The following is a 21,208-nucleotide window of genomic DNA, read 5'->3' as shown; positions in this document are numbered from 1 at the left end:
ATGAACTGCAGCACACCAGGCTTCCCTGTCCTTCACTATCTCCCAGAGTTTGCTCAAACTCATGTCATTGAGTCAGTGATGCCATCTAACCATCTCATCCTCTGCTGCTCCCTTCTCATGCCCTCAGTCTTTCCCAGCATTTGTGTCTTTTCCAGGTAGTCAGCTCTTTGCATCAGATGGCCAAAGTATTGAAGCTTCAGCATCAGTCCTTCCAATGGATATTCAGGGTTGATTTCCTTTAGGATTGACTGGTTTGATCTCCTTGCTGTCCAAGGGACTCTCAAGAGTCTTCTCCAGCACCGAAATTCAAAAGTATCAATTCTTGAGCTCTCAGCCTTCTTTATGGTCCAACTCTCACATTTGTACATGACTGGAAAAACCATGGCTTTGAGTATACGGAACTTTGTCAGCAAAGTGATGTGTCTGCTTTTAAATACGCTGTCTAGGTTTGTCAGACCTGGTTAGTTCTAACCATTTATGTCCTCTCCTTGGGCCATGTCATTCTTTTAAGGACTGTGCTTTACCACTCTCCCTCCTATTTCACTAGTCACTTTTTTATGAAGTGCTATAGGAAGAGTCAGAAAGTTTTGCCAATGCCACCACATTTCCACTACCTTATTAAACTTGGTGGTGGTCTTGCTGAAGCACCACAGGGAAAACTTAAAAATACACCTATCTTTATTCTTCTCCTTTTTGTCCTTCCCCAAGTCATTTAGAAGAGATTGTGGGGAAATAGGACCTGAAAATGCTTTGCATAGTGTTTTTATATCTAGACAGATACTTAATTCTTAAAGGGTTATTTTGACATCAAATAAATAAATCTTTACAAATTACTTATTGGTGTTTTGGAAATTTTGAAGTTGAAATTATACATAACCCACCATACATATGATATTAGGACCTACAGCAGCACTGATAATTTCTGCCCGTCTGTGTTTGTCTGTTTCCTTAAATTGATGCTTATTGTCACCTCCATTTCTTAAGTTAGCAGTGTAAGTAAGTTATACAACCTCAGTTACATAAACAATTTTAAGAAGTTGAGAAACTGGAGGAAAAAAAATTCCTACCAGATTTCATTAGTACGAGTATTCAAAACCTTTTAAATTACTGTGTTCTTAATGAGTTTTTAAATCTTTTTTATACTTTATAGAGACTGTCCTTAAATAATGACATATTTGAGGCAAACTCTGATAGTGATCAACAGAGTGAGACTAAAGAAGACACTTCTCCAAAGAAAAAAAAGAAAAAAGTAAGGCATAAGGAAGAGAAAAGCCCCGATGACCTGAAAAAGAAGAAAGCAAAGACTGGGAAACTGAAAGACAAGCCCAAACCAGACCTGGAGAGCTCCTCTGAAAGTTTGGGTTTTGATTTAAGGACAAAGAAAAGAATTTTGGAAGCCAAAGAAGAATTAAAGGAATCCAAAAAGCCCAAAAAAGATGATATAAAAGAAACTAAGGAGTTAAAGAAAGTTAAAAAGGGTGAAATAAGAGATTTAAAGACTAAAATAAGAGACGATTCCAAAGAAATTAGAAAAACAAAAAAAGAGAAATGTGTTGAATCTCAGGTGGACTCTGACCTGGGTGTACTTAGTGATTCCCCGCTTCAGGAAGAGGACTGTGAAGATTTACAGGTTGACAACAGAGAGGAGAAGCAGAAGTTTAGAGGTGCTAAAGATAAAGCTGAGCAAGAAGCCAGTCTAGATCCTGCTTCTGACATACAGCAGGATGGCAGTGTAAGTGCTGATGAGGAAGAGGTCAAAGCAAGGAGGAAAAAAAAGAAACCAAGAAGGACAGAGGAACTTAAAGAGAGCAAAAAGCTAGAAAACAAGAGCCTCTTCTTAGAGAAGAAGACTACACAGAAAAAGCAAAGGAATCAGGACAAAGGCCAGAGCAGCACAGAGTTGGATAAGCCAGTGCCTGCCTCTGCTCTGACACCGCCGAGGATGTCCAGGCCCACAGACTCCCCGGGGGAGGTGAGTACGCAGGTCCGGGTGGAGGGTGGTTGGATCCCACGAAGGTTTGTGTCTGACAGAATACAGGGACGGTCCACTCAGGCTGGTGCTCTAAGTAAAGACTTGGAGACAGTGGAGCACAGCCCATCCTCGTTTCGTTTCACTTAGCAGATAGTGCGTTTTTTATTAGACTGAAGGTTTGTGGCATCCCTGTATCTGAGCCGGTCTTCCTATAGTATCTGCTCACTTCTGTCTCCGTGCCCCATTTTGGTAATTCTTGCAATATTTTAAACTTTTGTTTTGCTTTTTGGCCACCCTGTGTGGAACTTTCCTGACCAGGGATGGAACCCATGTCCCTGGAGTCTCAACCACTGGACCACCGGGAAGTCCTAAACTTTTTCATTATTACTGTACTTCTTACAGTGTTTGTGATCAGTGACCTTTGATTTTGTTTTTGCAAAAGCTGAAGGTTCAGGCAACAGCCAGCATTTTTTTAGCAATACAATATATATTTTTAATTAAGGTAGGTATGGCTATTTTAGACATAATGCTGTTGCACACTTAATTCTATAGTGTAAATGTAACTTATATGCACTGGGAGGCAGAAAAATTATAACTCGTTTTATTGCAATGTTTGCTTTATTTCATGGATTTGAAGCCAACCCTGTAGTGTCTCTGATGTGTGCCTATAAGAGAAGTTCTTCTACCATTACAGAGTTAATACTTTATCGGGAGATTTTCTTCTCCCTCCTAGATTCTAGGTTGCCTGGCTGCTCTAGAATTGAACTGACATGAAACAGATTAACATGGGGAAAATTAAAAGTTTACTAACACTTACACATGAAAGAGACCTAGGAAAACTGAGTAACTCTCCAAAATGGATGAAACCCTCACCTCAGACACCACCCTCAGCCAAAGACAAAAGAGGATGCTGAGGATGGGGAACCAGTCCTGGGAGGAGAAGCACCGTAAACAAGGGCGAGGTTGCCACACTGACTGGTGAGTCCTCGCCTGCCACTTGAGAACTCTTAGACGCCCTTGCCAGAGGAGATTTCCCTCAGAGTTGCAAATGTTTCTCAAAAGGGTGGCTCTGACTTGACTTTCAGAGTTTTTTCCTTGCCTGCTGTTACTTATCAGTAACCAGCTTAAAATAGTTAAAATGCTAAAGAGACTATTCCCCTACTCCCCTACTAGTCTGTCTGTGCGGTGCTTAGTCGCTCAGTCATGTGCTACTCTCTGCAACCCCATGGGTTGTATATAGCCTGGTATTCTCCTCTGTCCATGGAGATTCTCCAGGTAAGAATATTGGAGTGGGTTGCCATACCCTCCTCCTGGGGATCTTCCCAACCCAGGGATCAAAGCCAGGTCTCCTGCATTGCAGGCAGGCAGGTTCTTTATCAGCTGAGCTACCAGGGAAGCCCTGGTCTTCCCACTAGTCTGACTGGTGGGAAGCAATTATAAATGCTAATGATCCCGCTTTTGAAAGCACCTCAACTCTTCCCTTAGTCTAATCCAGACTTTCTTTTGGACTGACCGCAGCTGGAAAACTGGGGGCTAATTTGTGAACAAGTCAGGGTTTTTAGAGGAATTCAGATACGATGTAGCATTGTGAAGTAAAGCTTAGAGCTTTGTCGGCTTACTCTATTAGCTTTTCACATCCTACATATATTTTCCCCATGTTCTTTTAAGAATATACCACTTCTGAAAAAAAAAAAAAAGAATATACCACTTCTGGAACTTCCCTGGTGTGTGTATTAGTTGCTCAGTTGTGTCTGACTCTTTGAGACCCATGGACTATAGCCTGCCAGGCTCTACTGTCCATGGACTTCTCCAGGCAAGATTATTGGAGTGGGTTGCCATTTCCTTCTCCAGGGAATCTTCCCGACCCAGGGATCGAACCCCAGTCTCCTGCATTGCAAGCTGATCCTTTACCATCTGAGCCACAGTGGACTCTACTGGTAGTCCAGTGGCTAAGACTTCCGTCTTCCACTGCAGGGGGTGCGGGTTGGAAACTAAGATCCCACATGAGTGCAGTGAGGCCACTCTACCCACCCCAGCTTGTGATGAAGAAAAGGGCAGCCTTTATGGGAAAGGCCCCAGTGCAAGGAGAATGGGTGTGGCTCCTGCTTGAAAACCCCAACTCTCCAGAGGGTTTCAGCATAGCATTTTTAAAGTGGGGAGAGAGCGGGTGGTGGCAGGACCTGTGATCAGTTGTGCACAACTCTCTGGTTCTTTGATGGTGAGATTAAGTGATGGTGTCACAGGGTTAATATTGATCCTTAGACTCCATTAGGCCTGGGAGGGCCATGTCTTCATGGTCCTTCATGGTCATCAAGCAGTTAACTAACACCTTCCCTTTGGTGGGGGATTTCACATCAGTAAAACTACACAGGAAGTGTGCACCGGACACTCTTACCCAGGTTCTCCAGAGTGGTTAGCTGCAGCAGATATGGGATGTGCGGTGGCGGGGGGTCTGCCCTGGGAAGGCCCCATGGGGCTCCTGCTCTGTTATTAAACTAATGCTATATCAATAACCTCAGATGTGCAGATGACACCACCCTTATGGCAGAAAGTGAAGAGGAACTAAAAAGCCTCTTGATGAAAGTGAAAATGGAGAGTGAAAAAGTTGGCTTTAAGCTCAACATTCAGAAAACGAAGATCATGGCATCCGGTCCCATCACTCCATGGGAAATAGATGGGGAAATAGTGGAAACAGTGTCAGACTTTGTTTTTTGGGGTTCCAAAATCACTGCAGATGGTGACTGCAGCCATGAAATTAAAAGACGCTTACTCCTTGGAAGGAAAGTTATGACCAACCTAGATAGCATATTGAAAAGCAGAGACATTACTTTGCCAACAGAGGTCCGTCTAGTCAAGGCTATGGTTTTTCCTGTGGTCATGTATGGATGTGAGAGCTGGACTCTGAAGAAGGCTGAGCACCGAAGAATTGATGCTTTTGAGCTGTGGTGTTGGAGAAGACTCTTGAGAGTCCTTGGACTGCAGGGAGATCCAACCAGTCCATTCTGAAGGAGATCAGCCCTGGGATTTCTTTGGAAGGAATAATGGTAAAGCTGAAACTCCAGTACTTTGGCCACCTCAGGCAAAGAGTTGACTCACTGGAAAAGACTCTGATGCTGGGAGGGATTGGGGGCAGGAGGAGAAGGGGACAACAGAGGATGAGATGGCTGGATGGCATCACTGACTCGATGGACGTGAGTCTGAGTGAACTCCGGGAGTTGGTGATGGACAGGGAGGCCTGGCGTGCTGCGATTCATGGGGTCACAAAGAGTCGGACACGACTGAGTGACTGAACTGAACTGATACTAGCCTGTCTAGTCATGAGGGAAAAAGTTAAGAAAATATAATAGTTGGGGACTGTTAAATATCCACTGAAATATTATGAGGTCAGCATAGCAAAAACAGAAACATTTACAAAATGTTACGGTGAAGAAAACCATACATACATGCGAACAAAGTAAAGTAAAAATATCTATGCAGTGTAAATAAAAATAAATTTTAAACAACAAAATTATCTGTAAAATTACAGAGATCCGAGGGACAATGTGGAGAATTAAAAATAGTTATGTTTGGTTAGTATGACTCTAGATGAAGTGTTTTGGAATTTTATTAGTAGTAATAAAAAATTCTTCAAGGAAACTTGGTGTTGGGTTTTGAATGTGATGTTTTGTGAATTGTCGAGGTTGGGGGTAAACTTGACCAAGGAAGCAGTTGACATGAGTCGTCAGGGGTCATGTGCACAGTTCACAGAAGGGGGGCCTAATGCCAGAAACCTGTTTCCCAGTTTTCAGAATCAGTATCAGTTCTGTCTGTGTTTGGGGTCTTACATGTGTCTTTTTCAGGAGAGAGAGACCAAAAAATATGAACCCAAAGAAAAATACCAAAAAAAGCAAGATTTGGACAAGGAAGAAAAAGGCCGAAAAGAGCCCAAGGCATTAAAGAGTGAGTGAATAGTGACATTTGTCATTTATGTTGGTCTTTCAGACAAAGAGTCTAGTTCATTGTGAAGACAGACTCTCTTCTAACCTGCAAAATTTGTTCACTGGGGACTTGAGAACATTATGCTACTGTTGTTTACCAGTAATCAATGTATACTAGTATAACTAACTCCTCCCCCATCTAATCATGTTTTTCTTTTTCCTTTTGGGTATGAGATGAAATACGTTATCTTCATTTTTTTTTTAACTTTAGTTTTTTAATTGAAATAGTCAATTTACAATGTTTTAGATTCTGGTGGGAATACATTATCTTTCAAGAGACAGGAAATTAGTTTTGACAGAAAAGTAAATAAGTATCTCTTCTAGTAGATGCTGAGATAAACTTCTGTTTAATCAATTTATTGTGTTTAGCTCTGTGTCATTTGTATAAATAAAATTAATATACATTTTGATCACATCAAGATTTAACTCAATTAAGAATCTATAGTGCATGTTAGTATTAGAACAAGTACTTTATAAAACATTCACCATTACAGTGTTTGAATAAAACTGGATATTTCAGTTCACACACCAAAAAGTACTTGGAAAACAAGTTCTTGTGGAAGCAGTGATTTCTAAGAGATGGCTGATTACTTGAGAGTGTTCTCCCACAAACTGTGTACCTGAGGTAATACTAAAAGTGAGTTTGGGCTCTAAACCTCAGTTCAGACTTGGCAGGAAGTGGCAGCTTTGATGGAATCTGGGAAGGAACAGCTTTGATGCCTTGTGTGCAGGTGAGTGATGTAGAGACTATGCTTCTTCATGGTGATACTGCAGCTCTAAGCCTCTCTTCAGAGAGTGACTGGAGATTCAAAATATTGTAAGATTAGAAGTCATTAGGAACTTTTTCTTCCTCTGAGTATCTGTCAGTTTCAGGTACATTTTTACTGTGAATGTTCAGTCTGTTCCTTAAGTTCAGAAGACCACACCTGGAGTCCGATTTTCAGTATTCCTGCTGCTAAAACCTACCTGCTTCCACCCCAAGTCCAAAAGGTGCTATGGCTGGGACTCTGCCAGCCTCACTGTGTCTGCAGTTTTTCAGAGTCTGTTGACCGTAACCTTGCAGCTTATATATACCTGTGCTTCTGTCTGATCCTTGGCTCCCAGCCTCCAGGACAGAAATAAAATTGCATTTGAGGGTATATTTTGGGAGTGTGTCAGAATCGGTGAACATGAGTCTTTACATTGCATTATGCTGTGTTACAATGGATTCAGCATCCTCTTCATACAGTAGCTTGGGAAAATACCAGAATTCAGTTGCCTTCAGATTTAAATGTGGAAAAAAGGACTTACCTGTGGAAAAAGGAAAGAATGGTTAACACTTTTATTTCTGAACATTGAATGAGATGTTCCACTTGCTATTCTCTATTTTTGTTACTGGACTGGTGTTCTATGTAAATAATCAGGATATTCAGAGTTTAAATGTCTGGGACAAGCAGCTTTAGTGCTGCCACTGTGGTATTATGTTCTGCATATGTCGTTTTGTTGTGTCATATACTTGGTGAGGTTTCCTCAAGGCACATAGAAAACAAAATTGATAAATTGCTCAGATTCCTTTCACTGTGATTTGGAAATGATACATCTTGATAGAATGAGAGCTTTTTTTTTGGACTAGCTTTCTTATAGAAAAAGAAAAGGTTCAATTTGTGTTGGTTAGCACTGCATTCATGTAATGCTTGCTTTTCCTCTGGTCACACTGTGTTGTGCCGTTAACCAGGATACCTCTACTTGTAGCAAACTGTCAACCCACTCCAGAGTTCTTGCCTGGAGAATCCCAGGGACAGGGGAGCCTGGTGGGCTGCCGTCTATGGGGTCACACAGTCGGACACGACTGATGTGACTTAGCAGCAGCAGCAGCAGCAAAACTGTTTAAGCCTATGCAGTTCTTACAGAGGAAAATAAATGAGAGATGTCATCTAAAAGTACTATTGAGAAGGTATTCCTATTTAACATAAAAGAATTCAGAATTTAAACAAAACACCTGTCTGCTATATACCTAAAATTTATAGTTGTTCACTCTGTTCTGTTCTACCCCTTTTTGGGTGTTGTTATTACAGATCTGCTGCTTTGCCAGTCTTCTCTCTGCTTTGTCTTTAAAGCGAGTGGATTATCGCAGGCATCAGGTGCAGTGTTGCTGGGCCACAGTCAGTGCGCTGACACTCTTTCATCTCCCAGTCTCCGCCAAAAGTCATTTTTGTACCAGGTCACTTCCGGGCACAGTGGAGGCGGTGTCTCAGCAGAAGGGTGGTTGGTGACATGACTAGGATTATTCTGAGGCTCATGGGCTGTGGTCACCTTTGTCAAAACTGAGAGTAGTTCAGACCCCCAGAAGAAGAGCCATTCACTTTGGCTGTCCTTTCTAAGTACGAAGCAGCCAACACAAAGATGAATGGAAAGGCTTCATGGCTGTGATAGTCAACCTGATCAGGCTTTCTAAGCAAGGCAGATATTAAGAATTAAGAAAATATCCAGTACTTTGGCCACCTCATGCGAAGAGTTGACGCATTGGAAAAGACTCTGATGCTGGGAGGGATTGGGGGCAGGAGGAGAAGGGGGCGACAGAGGATGAGATGGCTGGATGGCATCACTGACTCAATGGACGTGAGTCTGGGTGAACTCCGGGAGTTGGTAATGGACAGGGAGGCCTGGCGTGCTGCAGTTCATGGGGTTGCAAAGAGTCGGACACGACTGAGCAACTGATCTGATCTGAAGAAAATATCTGTGTGTTTTTTTTAAAACACCCAGACTTTCTTTTGATTACAGAGAAATTAGTGACTCATATCAATTTTATTTTTTTCCAGTAGCATTTAAGGAAATTAGAAATGCGTTTGATTTGTTTAAATTAACTCCAGAAGAAAAAAATGATTTTCCTGAGAATAATCGGAAGAGAGATGAAATACCGCCAGACTATAAAGTCACAGAAGACCACAAAGCCAAGGAAAACAAGCCGTTACTTAAAGAAAGAAGAAATACAAGAGATGAGACTGACACGTGGGCATATATAGCTGCAGAAGGTGACCAAGAAGTTCTGGACAGCGCCATCCGAGTGGAGGAGAGTCCTGGTGAGTTTGTGTGACTGTCTGCAGTTTTCTCAGGGCTGTGTGCAGAGCTCTCTCCTCACCTTCCTCTCCTCTCTGCACTTGTTATGGTCTCGGGATGGAGTAGAAAACTGTTTCAATCTATTTTCTGATTCCCTGTAGAATAGCTCAGCACATTTACAATTACAGAGATTTTTGGTTTGCTACCTTATCTCCTCTTGTCAAGTTGTCTGATTGTATCTCTTACTATATTGCTTTCAGAAAACTGTCAAAATACAGACTTATTTGTATTCTTCCCTTTCAGCTTTGTAGTAAATAACGTTAAATGAGGTTATGTTGTGAGTGCTGTTCTGAAATACTGGAATTAGCTGAGGAGGCAAGGGCTGTGTATAGAATGAGGAATAAAAGTATATTTATGTATTTGTAACTAGGGCAGGGGTTTAGAGATTTGTCTGATAAAACTTTGTATAATTTATAAATCTTGTAAAACAGTTGAAGTTTTGAAATATTTGGGGATATATAACAAGCTAGATGTTAGGTGACCCTCTTACTGCAAAACGCCTAGGTTCTGGGATCCTTGGTAACACGATTGCCCAGCTGGTTGGAAGCTGGGTTCATTTCTTCAGCCAGCATACGGTGGGGGTTGCAAGGGCCGGGAGGGGACTGGGCTGCCCAGATGTCAGATAGCAGCGCTGCTGTTGAGATACCAGGCAACAAAGAATAGTCCCTCATCAGAAAGATCCCCTGGAGAAGGCAATGACAGCTGATTCCAGTATTCTTGCCTGGAGAATCCCATGGACAGAGGAGCCTGGCAGGCTACAGTCCACGGGATCATAACAATCAGACATGACTTAGTGACTTACCAGCAACAAATACCTTTTTAGGGGTGGGGCTACTATACATATATGTTTGTATGTAAGCCACATCTTTGTTTTCAGAGGACAAAGGTGTGCAATTAAAAGTCAGAGACAGAGTCTGTCATACAGAGTGAAGTTAATCAGAAAGAGAAAAAACAAATATTGTATATTAGTGCCTATTCGTGGAATCTAGAAAAATGGTATGCTGGTGCTAAGTCACTTCAGTCATGTTTGATTCTGTGTGACCCCATAGACGGCAGCCCACCAGGCTCCCCCGTCCCTGGGATTCTCCAGGCAAGAACACTGGAGTGGGTTGCCATTTCCTTCTCCAGTGCATGGAAGTGAAAAGTGAAAGTGAAGCCGCTCAGTCGTGTCCAACTCTTAGCGACCCCATGGACTGCAGCCTACCAGGCTCCTCCGTCCATGGGATTGTTTCTGTGTTGGGATGTCCTTAAATCCTTTTAACTTTTTTTTTCTCGAAGTATAGTTGATACACAGTGTTGTTAAAGTGTACAGCAAAGTGATGCAGTTACACATACACACATATATTCTTCTTCCGATTGTTTTCCATTATAAGTTATTACATGATACGGAATATAGCTCCTTGTGCTATACAGTAGGTCTTTGTTTATGTTATGTATAGGAGTTTGTATCTTTTAATCCCAAACTGCTAATTTAGTCCCCTCTCCTTTCCCCTTTGGTAACCATTAGTTTGTTTTCTGTGAGTCTGTTTCTGTTCTGTCAGTAAATTCATTTGCATCTTTTTTTTTAGATTCCATATGATATTTGTCTTTTTTGTGTCTGACTCACTTCACTTAGTATGGTCATCTCCTGGTCCATCCGTGTTGCTGCAGATGACATGATTTCACTCTTTTATGGCTGACTAGTATTCCTTTGGATATGTATATGTATATACATACACATATGTGTACACACACACCACATTTTCTTTATACATTCATCTATCGATGGACATTTTGGATATTTAAGTTGCTTCCATGTCTTGACTGTTGTAAATAGTGCTGCTGTGAACATAGGGCTCCATGTATCTTTTTAAATTAGTTTTCATCTTTTCTAGATATATGCCCAGGAGTAGGATTGCTAGGTCATATAGTAGTTCTGTTTTTAGATTTTTGAGAAACCTCCATATTGTTCTCCATAGTGGCTATATCAACTTACATTCCCAGTTTGTAGAAGGGTTCCCTTTTCTCCATGCCTTCTCCAGCATTTATTGTTCGTAGATTTTTTTAAATGATGGCCTTTCTAACTGATGGGAGGTACTGGCTGTCGCTTTGATTTGCTTTTCTCTAATAATTAGCAATGTTGAGCATCTTTTCCTGTTAGTCATCTGTTTAAATCCTTTAACTCTTACCATCAAACATTTGTGCCTTTCACCATTTAAAATAGTACAGCCATTTTGAGTTCTTCCCAAATGTCCTCTATTCCACTGCCAGTTAGGGAATAAAGATTTTCATCCCTAGTGTTGATGAGTCCATGGGTCGGACATGGGTTGGAAACTAGCACTTGCATCATTTGTAGTGGGGGTATCTCAGGGCCCTGGTGGCTGTGGGGCTTGGTGCGAGTACTTGCAGGGGGAGAAGCTTGAGCCAAGTCTGACAGGATCACAGGCAATGACTTATTTATATTTAGAGTTTACCTACATGAATATTGGAAGCAGTGTACATTCATCCCTTGTGTAACGTTAACCCTCTGTCTCTGGCCCTTCTGGTTGGGGGGGGCTGACCAGCTGTCCAAGAAGAATGGCCAAAGGAACAAATCACAGGGCTTCCTCTTACTGAAGCCCTGTGATTTCTCGCTTTCTTTCAGCTACTAAAATTCATGTTACTATTTTACAGTTAATAAAATACCTATTAGTCTTTATGCCTCTTCTTGTATGACATCTAAAAGTGGACAATTCATATTACTACCCAAAGAAAGTCAGAAATTTAATGAGAAACTCAGATAATGACGTAAGTTTAAAGTGTAACATTTGGGTTAGGACACCATATGCTTAAATAAAAATGGCATTGTATTTTTTATAGTCCATAAAAGTATATCTTAATAAGGCTCTTCTGTGTCGCAGATGGCAAACAGCAGGTTCTGAGTCTGGGCATGGATCTGCAGCTGGAGTGGATGAGACTGGAGGACTTCCAGAAGCATCTTGATGGAGAAGATGAGAATGTTACTACAGCGGATGTGATTCCAAGCAGTGAGTAGTTTTGGAATTATAGGGATCTTCTTCATGAATCTAGTTATTGAAACCTAATTTATCTTTTCTTTCATTTTAGATTTATTGAGGGATGCTGTGAAAAATGGGGATTATATTACTGTGAAGGTTGCACTTAACTCAAGTGAAGAATATAACCTGGACCAAGAGGTGAAGTGTCTTTGTAAAAATCTGATGAAAGGAAGATGGAAAATAGCTCTATTAAAATAACTCAGGTTTATTCTTTAACTATAAAAGTAATACATGTTCACTTTATAAGAGTCAAACATTGTAGAAACGTGTAATAGAATTACAGTTCTTGTAATTCCAGCCCTGTATAATGCCCTTTAGTTACCATGATATGCCTGGTTTTGTCTATGGTTTAACCTCTGCATTTTGAGGGGAAAGTGACTCCTTGTTTTGTCACCATTTGTTTTTGATTGATAGTTGCCTATTTACAGCAACTGCCCCTCTCTATTGTTTTGGGGGTTTTTTTGACCATGCCCTTGGCTTGCCAGATTTTATTTCCTGGACCAGGGATTGAACTCATGCCCTCTGCAGTGGAAACACAGTGTTAACCACTGGACCTCCAGGGAAGTCCCCAATCTTTTATTGTTGCTAGGTTTTTTCACACTGATTTATAAGCATACTTTAATAGAAGCATATTAACCCTTTCTGTTTTATGTTTTTGAATCTTACTGCTTGGTGCTTGGGGAGATTTTATTTTTAGGTAGTTACATCATTTGATCTTTTCCTTTATGGCTTTTGGTCATCTAATCTTGCTTAGAAAATATTTTTATATATTCTTTTTTTACTTTTCTTGCTTTAATTGTGGACTTTTTAGGTTTAATCCCTTAGGATTACATTAAAATAGATTAATATGGCTCAGAATTGACATTTTAACATTTTGAGTCTTTTTTTGAGAAACGTATCTACTCTACATTCATTCAGCTCATCATTTCTTCTCTTATACCAAATTCTTTGGGTTTTTTCTTCATGTAGTTCTTGTACATTTATTTTAGATGCATTCATACAAATCATCTTATTGTGTTCATTGGGATCTTTCTCTCCCACACTTTTGCTACCACGTGTGTAACAAAACCAACACAGGATTCGAGCGGGATGACACTGCTGATGCTCGCGGCTGCAGGAGGGCAGGACGACCTGCTGAGGCTGCTCCTCAGGAAGGGGGCGAAGGTGAATGGTCGGCAGAAGAATGGGACTACAGCACTCATCCACGCCGCCGAGAAGGTGGGCCCTGCAGCATGCTGTTCTTTCACAGTCTTGGAGACAGAATCTGTGTCTGTGGGGCAGTGTGCTAGTCACACAGTCACATAACTTAGTTCAGTTCATCTATGACTTGTCATAAATCAGTGTTTTTATTGACAGTTGTACTTTGAAACTTCCAAATATCGTGTATCTAGCTGGAGGTGATTTGTATTGAAAAAGAACTTCTGATTAAGGTATTAATATTGATTTAATTCTTAGATTTTTAAAAAATCTTTTCCAATCTAAAGTATTGCTTTGGTTAATAATTTAATTAAAATATTCCCATGTTATCTTATTAAAGGACTGAGATGAAGAGGTTCTTTATCTTGAAATCAGTGGTTAAACTTGAGGTTGAAGTTGCTGGCAGACAGTGTGTGGCTGTGCAGGGTGCCAGTGGGAGGGGCCGCTCCATGCAGGGTCTTCCTGGGACCCTGGAGGGCGGGGGCGGGAGGGAGGAGCGAAAGTGGTGGTCTGTGGTATTCACCAACCTGCAGGAGATAGAATCTGAGTACTTTTGCTAATGGCTAGAAATTTTAAAACATCTTGAAATATCTTGTAAAGAATTTGAGGGGATTAAATCCTTTTTTTTTTTTTTTTTTAACAGAACTTTTTAACTACTGTGGCTATTCTTTTGGAAGCAGGAGCTTTTGTAAACGTCCAGCAGAACAATGGTGAGACGGCGCTAATGAAGGTAAATGCCTCCCTGGGAACATGTTCCCACAGGACCTCCCACTGCCACTGTACTGGGACTGGTGATCAACGGGGACAAGACAGTCTGTGGACTTGAAGGGGTTGCAGCTGAGTGACAGAAACAGTCCCAGAAAGACGGAGTTACTGAGTGTGACGAGAGGAAGCACAGGGAGCTGTGGGCTCTGTAACCTGGTGGCCAAGCTTTGTGGATTCAAGCTGAGCCTTGGAGGGAAGCTGGCAGCTGGCTCAGCTGCATCCTGAAGACCTAGGTTGGCTGGGATAAACCGTGTCAGTGGAAGGGGACAGGGTGTGCCCTGCAGAGACCCGGGCATGGAGCAGATGGACGGGGATTCGTTACTTCACATTGGTGACTTCATCTCCTTGGCCTCAGGTTTCCTCACCTGTGTGTGGATTGTGGAAGCTTGGAGAAGCTCCCCACTCCCACCCACAGCTCCAGGTTTTCTGGCCTGAGGTGCTGTCCACCCACCAGGTTGTGACCCTGTTGTGGAGGCTGTGGCTCCCGCCTCCTCCATGAAGGGAGAGCTCACCAGGGGCTGGTGGCTGCGGTTCCTCTTCTAACCTTCTTTCCTGAGTCAGGCAGATGGTCAGACCCCTCGTTCACCGTGGGCCGGACCCTAAGGCTGTGCTGGACTCTGCCATTCTTCTTCCACACTAGGGGGTTAAAACTTGTTCACTGCTGGTGTTTCTGTTTCATTTTTGGTTCATAGAAAACTTTATTTTGTTCAGGCACCCTCTTGAATTTTAGTTATCCTTTATGTGTTCCTATTGAAGTATGTTTAGAGCATAAGTGGCAGCTGAAAGCATGAATTTAAAACTTATTGAGAAATCACCAGGCACATTCTAAACAACAGATATTTAAATAGGAGCATAAAGGGTGTGTGTGGAGTGAGGGGTGCACAAAACTGTCTACATCTGTGCCAAGGAAGTAGGAGTTCATTCAAATAGCAGCTGGGAGCCTTCAAAAAGTTTAACCTCGAGAAAGACTTAATCCGAATAGAGGCTGGACTTTGATGCTGCTGTGTAATATCCCCCATTACAGTGGGTGGCATGGATTGGTTTGCAGACTTGTGGTAGGATTTTTATACATATTGTAAATGCTCAGGTGTTTAACATGTGAATCTTAAGCTCAGGAGAGAGGCAGGCTAAACTCAAATTGGGAGGGAAATGGCAGAGAAGCAGGAGGGAGGGACAGTCGCAGGAGGACCACAGGACTTCTATTTCCAAGCCAGTTTCCAGCCCCAGGGATCCTTCTCCATGGAGAACTCTCAGCTCAGAGAGAAACAGACACTGATCACAGCTGAGTAATTTTTACTCCTTTACTCCTGACACAGGCTTGTAAAAGAGGAAACTCAGACATTGTCCGGCTGGTCATTGAATGTGGAGCTGACTGCAATATTCTGTCAAAGCACCAGAACAGTGCTCTGCATTTTGCAAAGCAGTGCAACAACGTGCTGGTGTATGACCTGCTGAAGAGCCACTTAGAGACGTAAGTGTGGGAGGAGTGTGCCCTGGATGTAATGGACAGTATGTATGTAACAGCTCAGAAAAAGGTAAGTACAAGTCACAATGGGTTTCTGGTCTAAGAAGATGAATTTTAAAAGTGGTGTACAAAGTCTGCAAGTTATTGAGGACTTAGAAACCTTCAAACTTAACGCTGTTCTATCTAGGAGTATCATCTTAAAATATTAATTACACTCTTAACTTGGCTTCCAAACATTTTCTTAAAGCCATTTAAACTTCATTGTTTCTAAGAGATATAATTTTTGAGAGCAGTTTTTAGATTCTGAGCGAAGTTGAAAAGAAAGTAGCGATTTCCCACATGCATTGTCCTACCCTGGCAGTGAGGCTGTTACAGTCAATGGACCCACCATCATGGCTGACCCACACATCCCCCTGACCTAGAGCCCCCCGAGGTTCCCCTTGGTGTCACAGATCCTGTTTTCGGGCGAATGTGTGATGACGTGTACCCACCATCGCCCTGTCACACACTCAACTCACCACCCTAAACATCCTCTGTGCTTCCCCATCTGTTCAACTTGCCCAAACCCTGGAGACCACTGATGTTTTTACTGCTAGTTGGACTCATACGCTATTTGCCCTTTTCCAGGTTTGCATCTTTGTGATAAGCATTCATGTCTCCCCATCTTTACGCAGCCTGATAAACTTGTTTTAGTGCTGAATGGTTATTACATTGTCTGGAAATTATCACAATTTAGTTATTCAAGTTCCTGCCTTTTCAAATGAATTCAAAATCATCAGATGTTATTGGAAGTGCATAAAAGTAATCTAGTAGTTTTTTATTACTTCTCTTGCTCACATGTAACAGGTGCTTCAGGAGCAGTACTATTGTAGGTAAGGTGCTTTCTGTCAGGTAGCAGAGCCCCTCTCCTCCCCACCCACCAAGGGTAAGATAGGACTTGGATCTTCACACCTGAAAGATGGTTATTCTCATTCCAGATATAAGCAAATTTCAGACAAGAGACAAAAAAAAAAGGCAAAAGGGGGTGTTTCTAGCAACCTGGGCTGCCATCCCTGAGAGCCTCAGCAGCCAGGTATTGGTTATAGGTGGCCACCAAGTAGAGAGACTAGCCTGCCTGCTTTGCCCACAGCTGAGGGGGGGTCCGGGCATTGCTGGGCTTTGTTTCACATCTGTGAGTAAATGGTTTTGGAGATTTTATGCTCCTTAAAGCAGAGCATCTTTTGGAAGGTGGCAGGGGGGGTTCGGGTCAGATCAGTTACACTTTACCTGCAGGATAGTCTCAAAATACTTTTCTGAATTAGCACCAATCATTTTATTTGACTGCTTTCTAAACCAAGTACTATAACAAGACTTTGTGTGACAATTCTTGGCTTTATTTTCTAGCAGAATTCTTATTTCTGATTCTCCTTGATCATTCATACACTCACTTGACGAGTGTGTGTTCAACTCCAACTGTGTGCCTGGCACAACGCAAGAGACTCAGGGGGTGGGGCGTGAGAGGACATCTAAGACAGACCGGTGTGTGCTGAGCACACAGGAGTGCTCAGAACAAAGAGCAAGGGGCAGGAGTTTTTCAAGATGGCTCTGGGGAGGCTTCACTAGTCCTACTGTTTTGTGCCTCAAGATTCTTACATGAACAGCGTTTACTCTGTTTTTTTATTAGACTTTCGAGAGTAGCTGAAGAAACTATCAAGGATTACTTTGAAGCACGTCTTGCACTACTGGAACCAGTCTTCCCAATAGCGTGCCATCGCCTCTGTGAGGGGCCAGATTTCTCAATGGATTTCAATTACAGACCCCCACAGACTATACCAGAAGGTAAGCCTTGTTTTTCTCCCACTTTGAAATGTGACATTTTAAACATTAATAACCTTTTCTTTGAAGAAAACCTTAACAAACTCCATCATGTATACTAATTATATAAAATAGGTAAGAACAAAATGCAGCCGATACCATTGTAGCTGACCCTGAGAAGTCTACACAGCAGTCTTTACATTTGTTTTAGAAGTTTAATAAGTTTAATAATACTTTTTATTAAAATTTACTGAATCTAGCTTTCAACATGGTTTAAGTCCAGAATCAATATTTTTCTTGAGTTTTATTATTGAGTCTTGCCCTTTAGAAGAGATCAAGAATAAAGAAAATGTGTTGCCCCATTGTAAAGTTGAGTAGTAAGAGATGAGAATTTCAGTCCTGCCTCCTATGAGTTTATGCTTAACAGCTACTTGGCAGGTGAGACCATGGCCGCCTCTAGGACACGGGTGCCGAATATATGGAATGGAGACAGCACTTTCTTGGCCTGAAAGGTGGGAATTGGGTTGGGTTCTGGCTTTTGTTTTGTTTGTTCTTGTTCAGTTGCTCAGTCGTGTCCCAACTCTGCAACCCCATGGACTGCAGCATGCCACACTCTGTCCTCCTCTGTCTCCCAGAGTTTGCTCAAACTCAAGTCCATGGAGTCAGTGATACCATCTCATCCTCTGCTGCCCCCTTCTCCTCCTGCCTTCAGTCTTTCCCAGCATCAGGGTTCTTTTCCAGTGAGTCTGCTCTTCACATCTGGTGGCCAAACAATTTAGGCTTCAGCATCAGTCCTTCCAGTACACACTCAGGGTTGATTTCCTTTAAGATCAACTGGTTTGAAATGTTTTGTTTAAATATTTGTTAATGGAAACTTAAGCTACAGCTCTACCAATCAAAGCCAGTCATTCCTAACATCTTAGTTGTTAGTCAGCTGTGGATTTGACTGTCCAAGTGGACCATTTGCTGGGCACCCACACCAGTGCTCTGGTGCAGCTGGACAGCCCTGGGTTACATGTGGCTTTTTCTGCACATGCACAATGTCTGCAACCACTAACAATGTTTTCTACTCATCTGAAATCTTACCAAGACAGCCAGCTATCCTGACTCTTGAGACTTGGCATATGGTCTTCTCAGTCTGCTCTCAAAGTCCCACCCAGACCAGGACTTTCAGCCAACACCTTTAAAAGTACTCAAGTTTGACAGACATTGACCTTGGTATCTTGAGGGGTATGTAGCTCTTAAAATTGAAGGAAAACAATTTATATTGATAACCATGAAACAAATGCCAGCAAATTGACTAGAGTACCTTGGTCATACCCTTTGTTTGGATCAAGTATGTGTCTTGTCAGACTAGGGTTAAGGACCACTCTGCTCCTGGATCCCAGTCTCAGGTTGGCAGGAACATAAACATGACCTTCATGAACACGTTTTCTAATAGGATTCCCCTGTGGATGGCCTGTGCACTTAAGCTCTCATGATGTCCTCAAGCTCTGCGAGGTGCCATCTTTGGATGGAAATTAAAATCTGTATTTACATCTCCTCGATTCAGGCTCTGGCGTCCTGCTGTTTATCTTCCATGCAAACTTTCTGGGTAAAGAGGTCATTGCTCGCCTGTGTGGACCATGTAGTGTACAAGCTGTTGTTTTAAATGATAAATTTCAACTTCCTGTTTTTCTGGTAAGTCTCTGTAGTTCATTACTGATGAGTACATTCTTCTAATCAAAAGCAGGGATAACCTATAAATTCTTCTATTAATCGCAGTTTTTGGAAATGGCAATAACCCAATAATCACTGTTTTAAAATTCTCGGTCTAGAAACTAATTTTAAATATGCCTTTAAATGCATTATAATTACAAATGTTCACTTAAAATTCAAAAAGAAAAGCATGCTGTTGATGTTTCAAAAAATCCCAGTGCAAACACTGTGCTGTTATATAGTGACCATTTTACTCTAATTTTTTTAAATTAAAAATGCCCTTGAAGATGTTCCCTGGTGGCTCCGACAGTAAAGCTGCCCAGAATGCAGGAGACCCGGGTTCAATCCCTGGTCAGGAAGATCCCCTGGAGAAGGAAATGGCAACCCACTCCAGTACTCTTACCTAGAAAATCCCATGGATGGAGGAGCCTGGTGGGTACAGTCCATGGGGTTGCAAAGAGTTGGACACGACTGAGCGACTTCACTTTCACTTGCCATATACAAAAGTCTGTCCTTAGGCTGAATTAAAATTAACTGGTTATGAAGATTTTTAATACTCATGTTATATATATATGTCTGGATACATATTAATGAAGGATTTATCTCTATATTGCTTTTCCAGATGAAGGTATCTAAGTCAAGGGAAAAGTAATCACAGCATGTTGCCTTATAAAGAAACACAAACAAAATGTATTTTCTTCTGTGTCATTAGAGTCTAAAGATGTCTGGAGTCCGGCTGTTACTAGATAGAGATGGCTGTCTACAAAAATGCTCATCTTTCATTTGCTCTCTTCCCCAGGACAGTCATTTTGTTTACTCATTCAGCCCTGTGGCAGGCCTCAATAAAATGTTCATAAGGCTGACAGAAGCACCTTCTGCTAAGGTGAGAATCCTTTCCTTGCATCTATTGTCACTGCTCGGGTGTTCCTGCCTGGATCTGAGATGGGCTCAACCCTCTTGATGTCCATGGAACACAGCCGTAGGGGATGTTCTATACTGTGATACCTAATTGTCCACGTGTATGATCACTAGCTAGACTGAATAAGGGAGTAACCTAAAAATTCAAGTACTTGGATCTTTAATTAAAATAATGGTAATCTATCCACTACACCGATAACCAATTTGAGAGTCCTGCCAAAGAGACAGGGTTTTTTCCCCCTCTCTTCTAACTAAGGAAAACTAGAAATATATCCTGGTTTTTTTTTTTTTCCTTTCAACAGGTTAAGTTGCTAATAGGTGCATACAGAGTACAGCTACAGTGACCAGAAAGAATTGGAAGAGTTTCTCTTAAGACCTATTTCTAAATACTCTTTGAAGCAGTTTGGAATTCTGGCACAGCTAATATTTCCAAATTTAAAGTTTCTTCTGTAAGCCTCTTGCATTGAAGGCCAGTCATCTGTTACAGTCTGTTGAGATGGGACACAGTGGGTCTAACATAAAACACAGCTGTAAGTATTTGTGCAAGTGTTCTGAGTCTCAGTGTTGTGTCCAGACTATGTTTTTCCACAATGTGGAATGGTACATATGAGGATTATTTAAGAAAATTAAAACTTTTTTTTTTTAACTTGAAATTTTTTTTACTAGCCCTAGTGAATTTTTGTGTTAAAAAACCCCAGCAGGAATGTTACATTAAGTTATCCAGGCACTAAGATAAGGTATGAGTTTGCAGCCCTCAAAGTAGGACGAATCTTAAAAAAACACGAGGAAGGTTGAAGGTTTGACCTTTCCAACAAGCTGTTGACATCAATCCTGAGTAAGTGACAGCTTTGTATATGTGCAGTTATCCTTTATTGTTTGCAAAGAAAATAAACCAGAATCTGAGATATAGCAGAAAAAACAAACTGGGACATTACATGAGGCATAAAAAGTGATATTACATGTGAACTGTATCCTTGTTCTTGAACCCAAGTCATCAGATGGTCTGTTATTCTGAACGCTAGGAAGGCCAGCCACACTGTGCCTCCAGTCAAGTGATTTCCCACGGGGCTAATGCTTCCATTCTTTCAAGAAACATTTGGCAAACTAATAAACCAAGATGTCTGGATTATTGAAATGTATAAAATCATTAAGTTCGATTGGTTTTATAATTGAGTTAAATTTTAATGAAAAATTTTCAGAAATGTCTGGGTTCCAGAACCCTGTCAGATACCAAGATCCAAGATGCTCTAGTCCTTTACATGAAATGATGTTGTACCTGCATTTAACCCGT

The 21,208-nt window shown here is 41.6% G+C and overlaps 1 protein-coding gene across 2 annotated transcripts in view; it reads left to right on the top strand.

The window, feature by feature from the left end:
* Positions 1 to 20,464, top strand: part of MPHOSPH8 (M-phase phosphoprotein 8) — a 45,183-nt gene extending 24,719 nt beyond the window's left edge. The window contains exons 3-14 of one of the 2 annotated variants that reach the window (XM_005888733.3): positions 1,151 to 1,972; positions 5,812 to 5,911; positions 8,751 to 9,008; positions 11,925 to 12,050; positions 12,130 to 12,218; positions 13,158 to 13,298; positions 13,921 to 14,007; positions 15,359 to 15,513; positions 17,171 to 17,325; positions 18,854 to 18,981; positions 19,799 to 19,882; positions 20,220 to 20,464. In XM_005888733.3, coding sequence (XP_005888795.2) covers positions 1,151 to 1,972; positions 5,812 to 5,911; positions 8,751 to 9,008; positions 11,925 to 12,050; positions 12,130 to 12,218; positions 13,158 to 13,298; positions 13,921 to 14,007; positions 15,359 to 15,513; positions 17,171 to 17,325; positions 18,854 to 18,981; positions 19,799 to 19,882; positions 20,220 to 20,261 — 2,187 coding nt within the window. In that variant the 3' untranslated portion in view covers positions 20,262 to 20,464. Of the gene's footprint in view, positions 1 to 1,150; positions 1,973 to 5,811; positions 5,912 to 8,747; positions 9,009 to 11,924; positions 12,051 to 12,129; positions 12,219 to 13,157; positions 13,299 to 13,920; positions 14,008 to 15,358; positions 15,514 to 17,170; positions 17,326 to 18,853; positions 18,982 to 19,798; positions 19,883 to 20,219 lie in introns of both variants that reach the window. The other variant, XM_070380561.1, reaches the window with a different exon arrangement.
* Positions 20,465 to 21,208: the final 744 nt, after the last annotated feature.

Source organism: Bos mutus, chromosome 12, assembly GCF_027580195.1.
Source record: "Bos mutus isolate GX-2022 chromosome 12, NWIPB_WYAK_1.1, whole genome shotgun sequence".
NCBI lineage: Eukaryota > Metazoa > Chordata > Mammalia > Artiodactyla > Bovidae > Bos > Bos mutus.
Note: the sequence above shows the minus strand (reverse complement) of the source record. Positions and strands in the feature narration are given on the sequence as shown.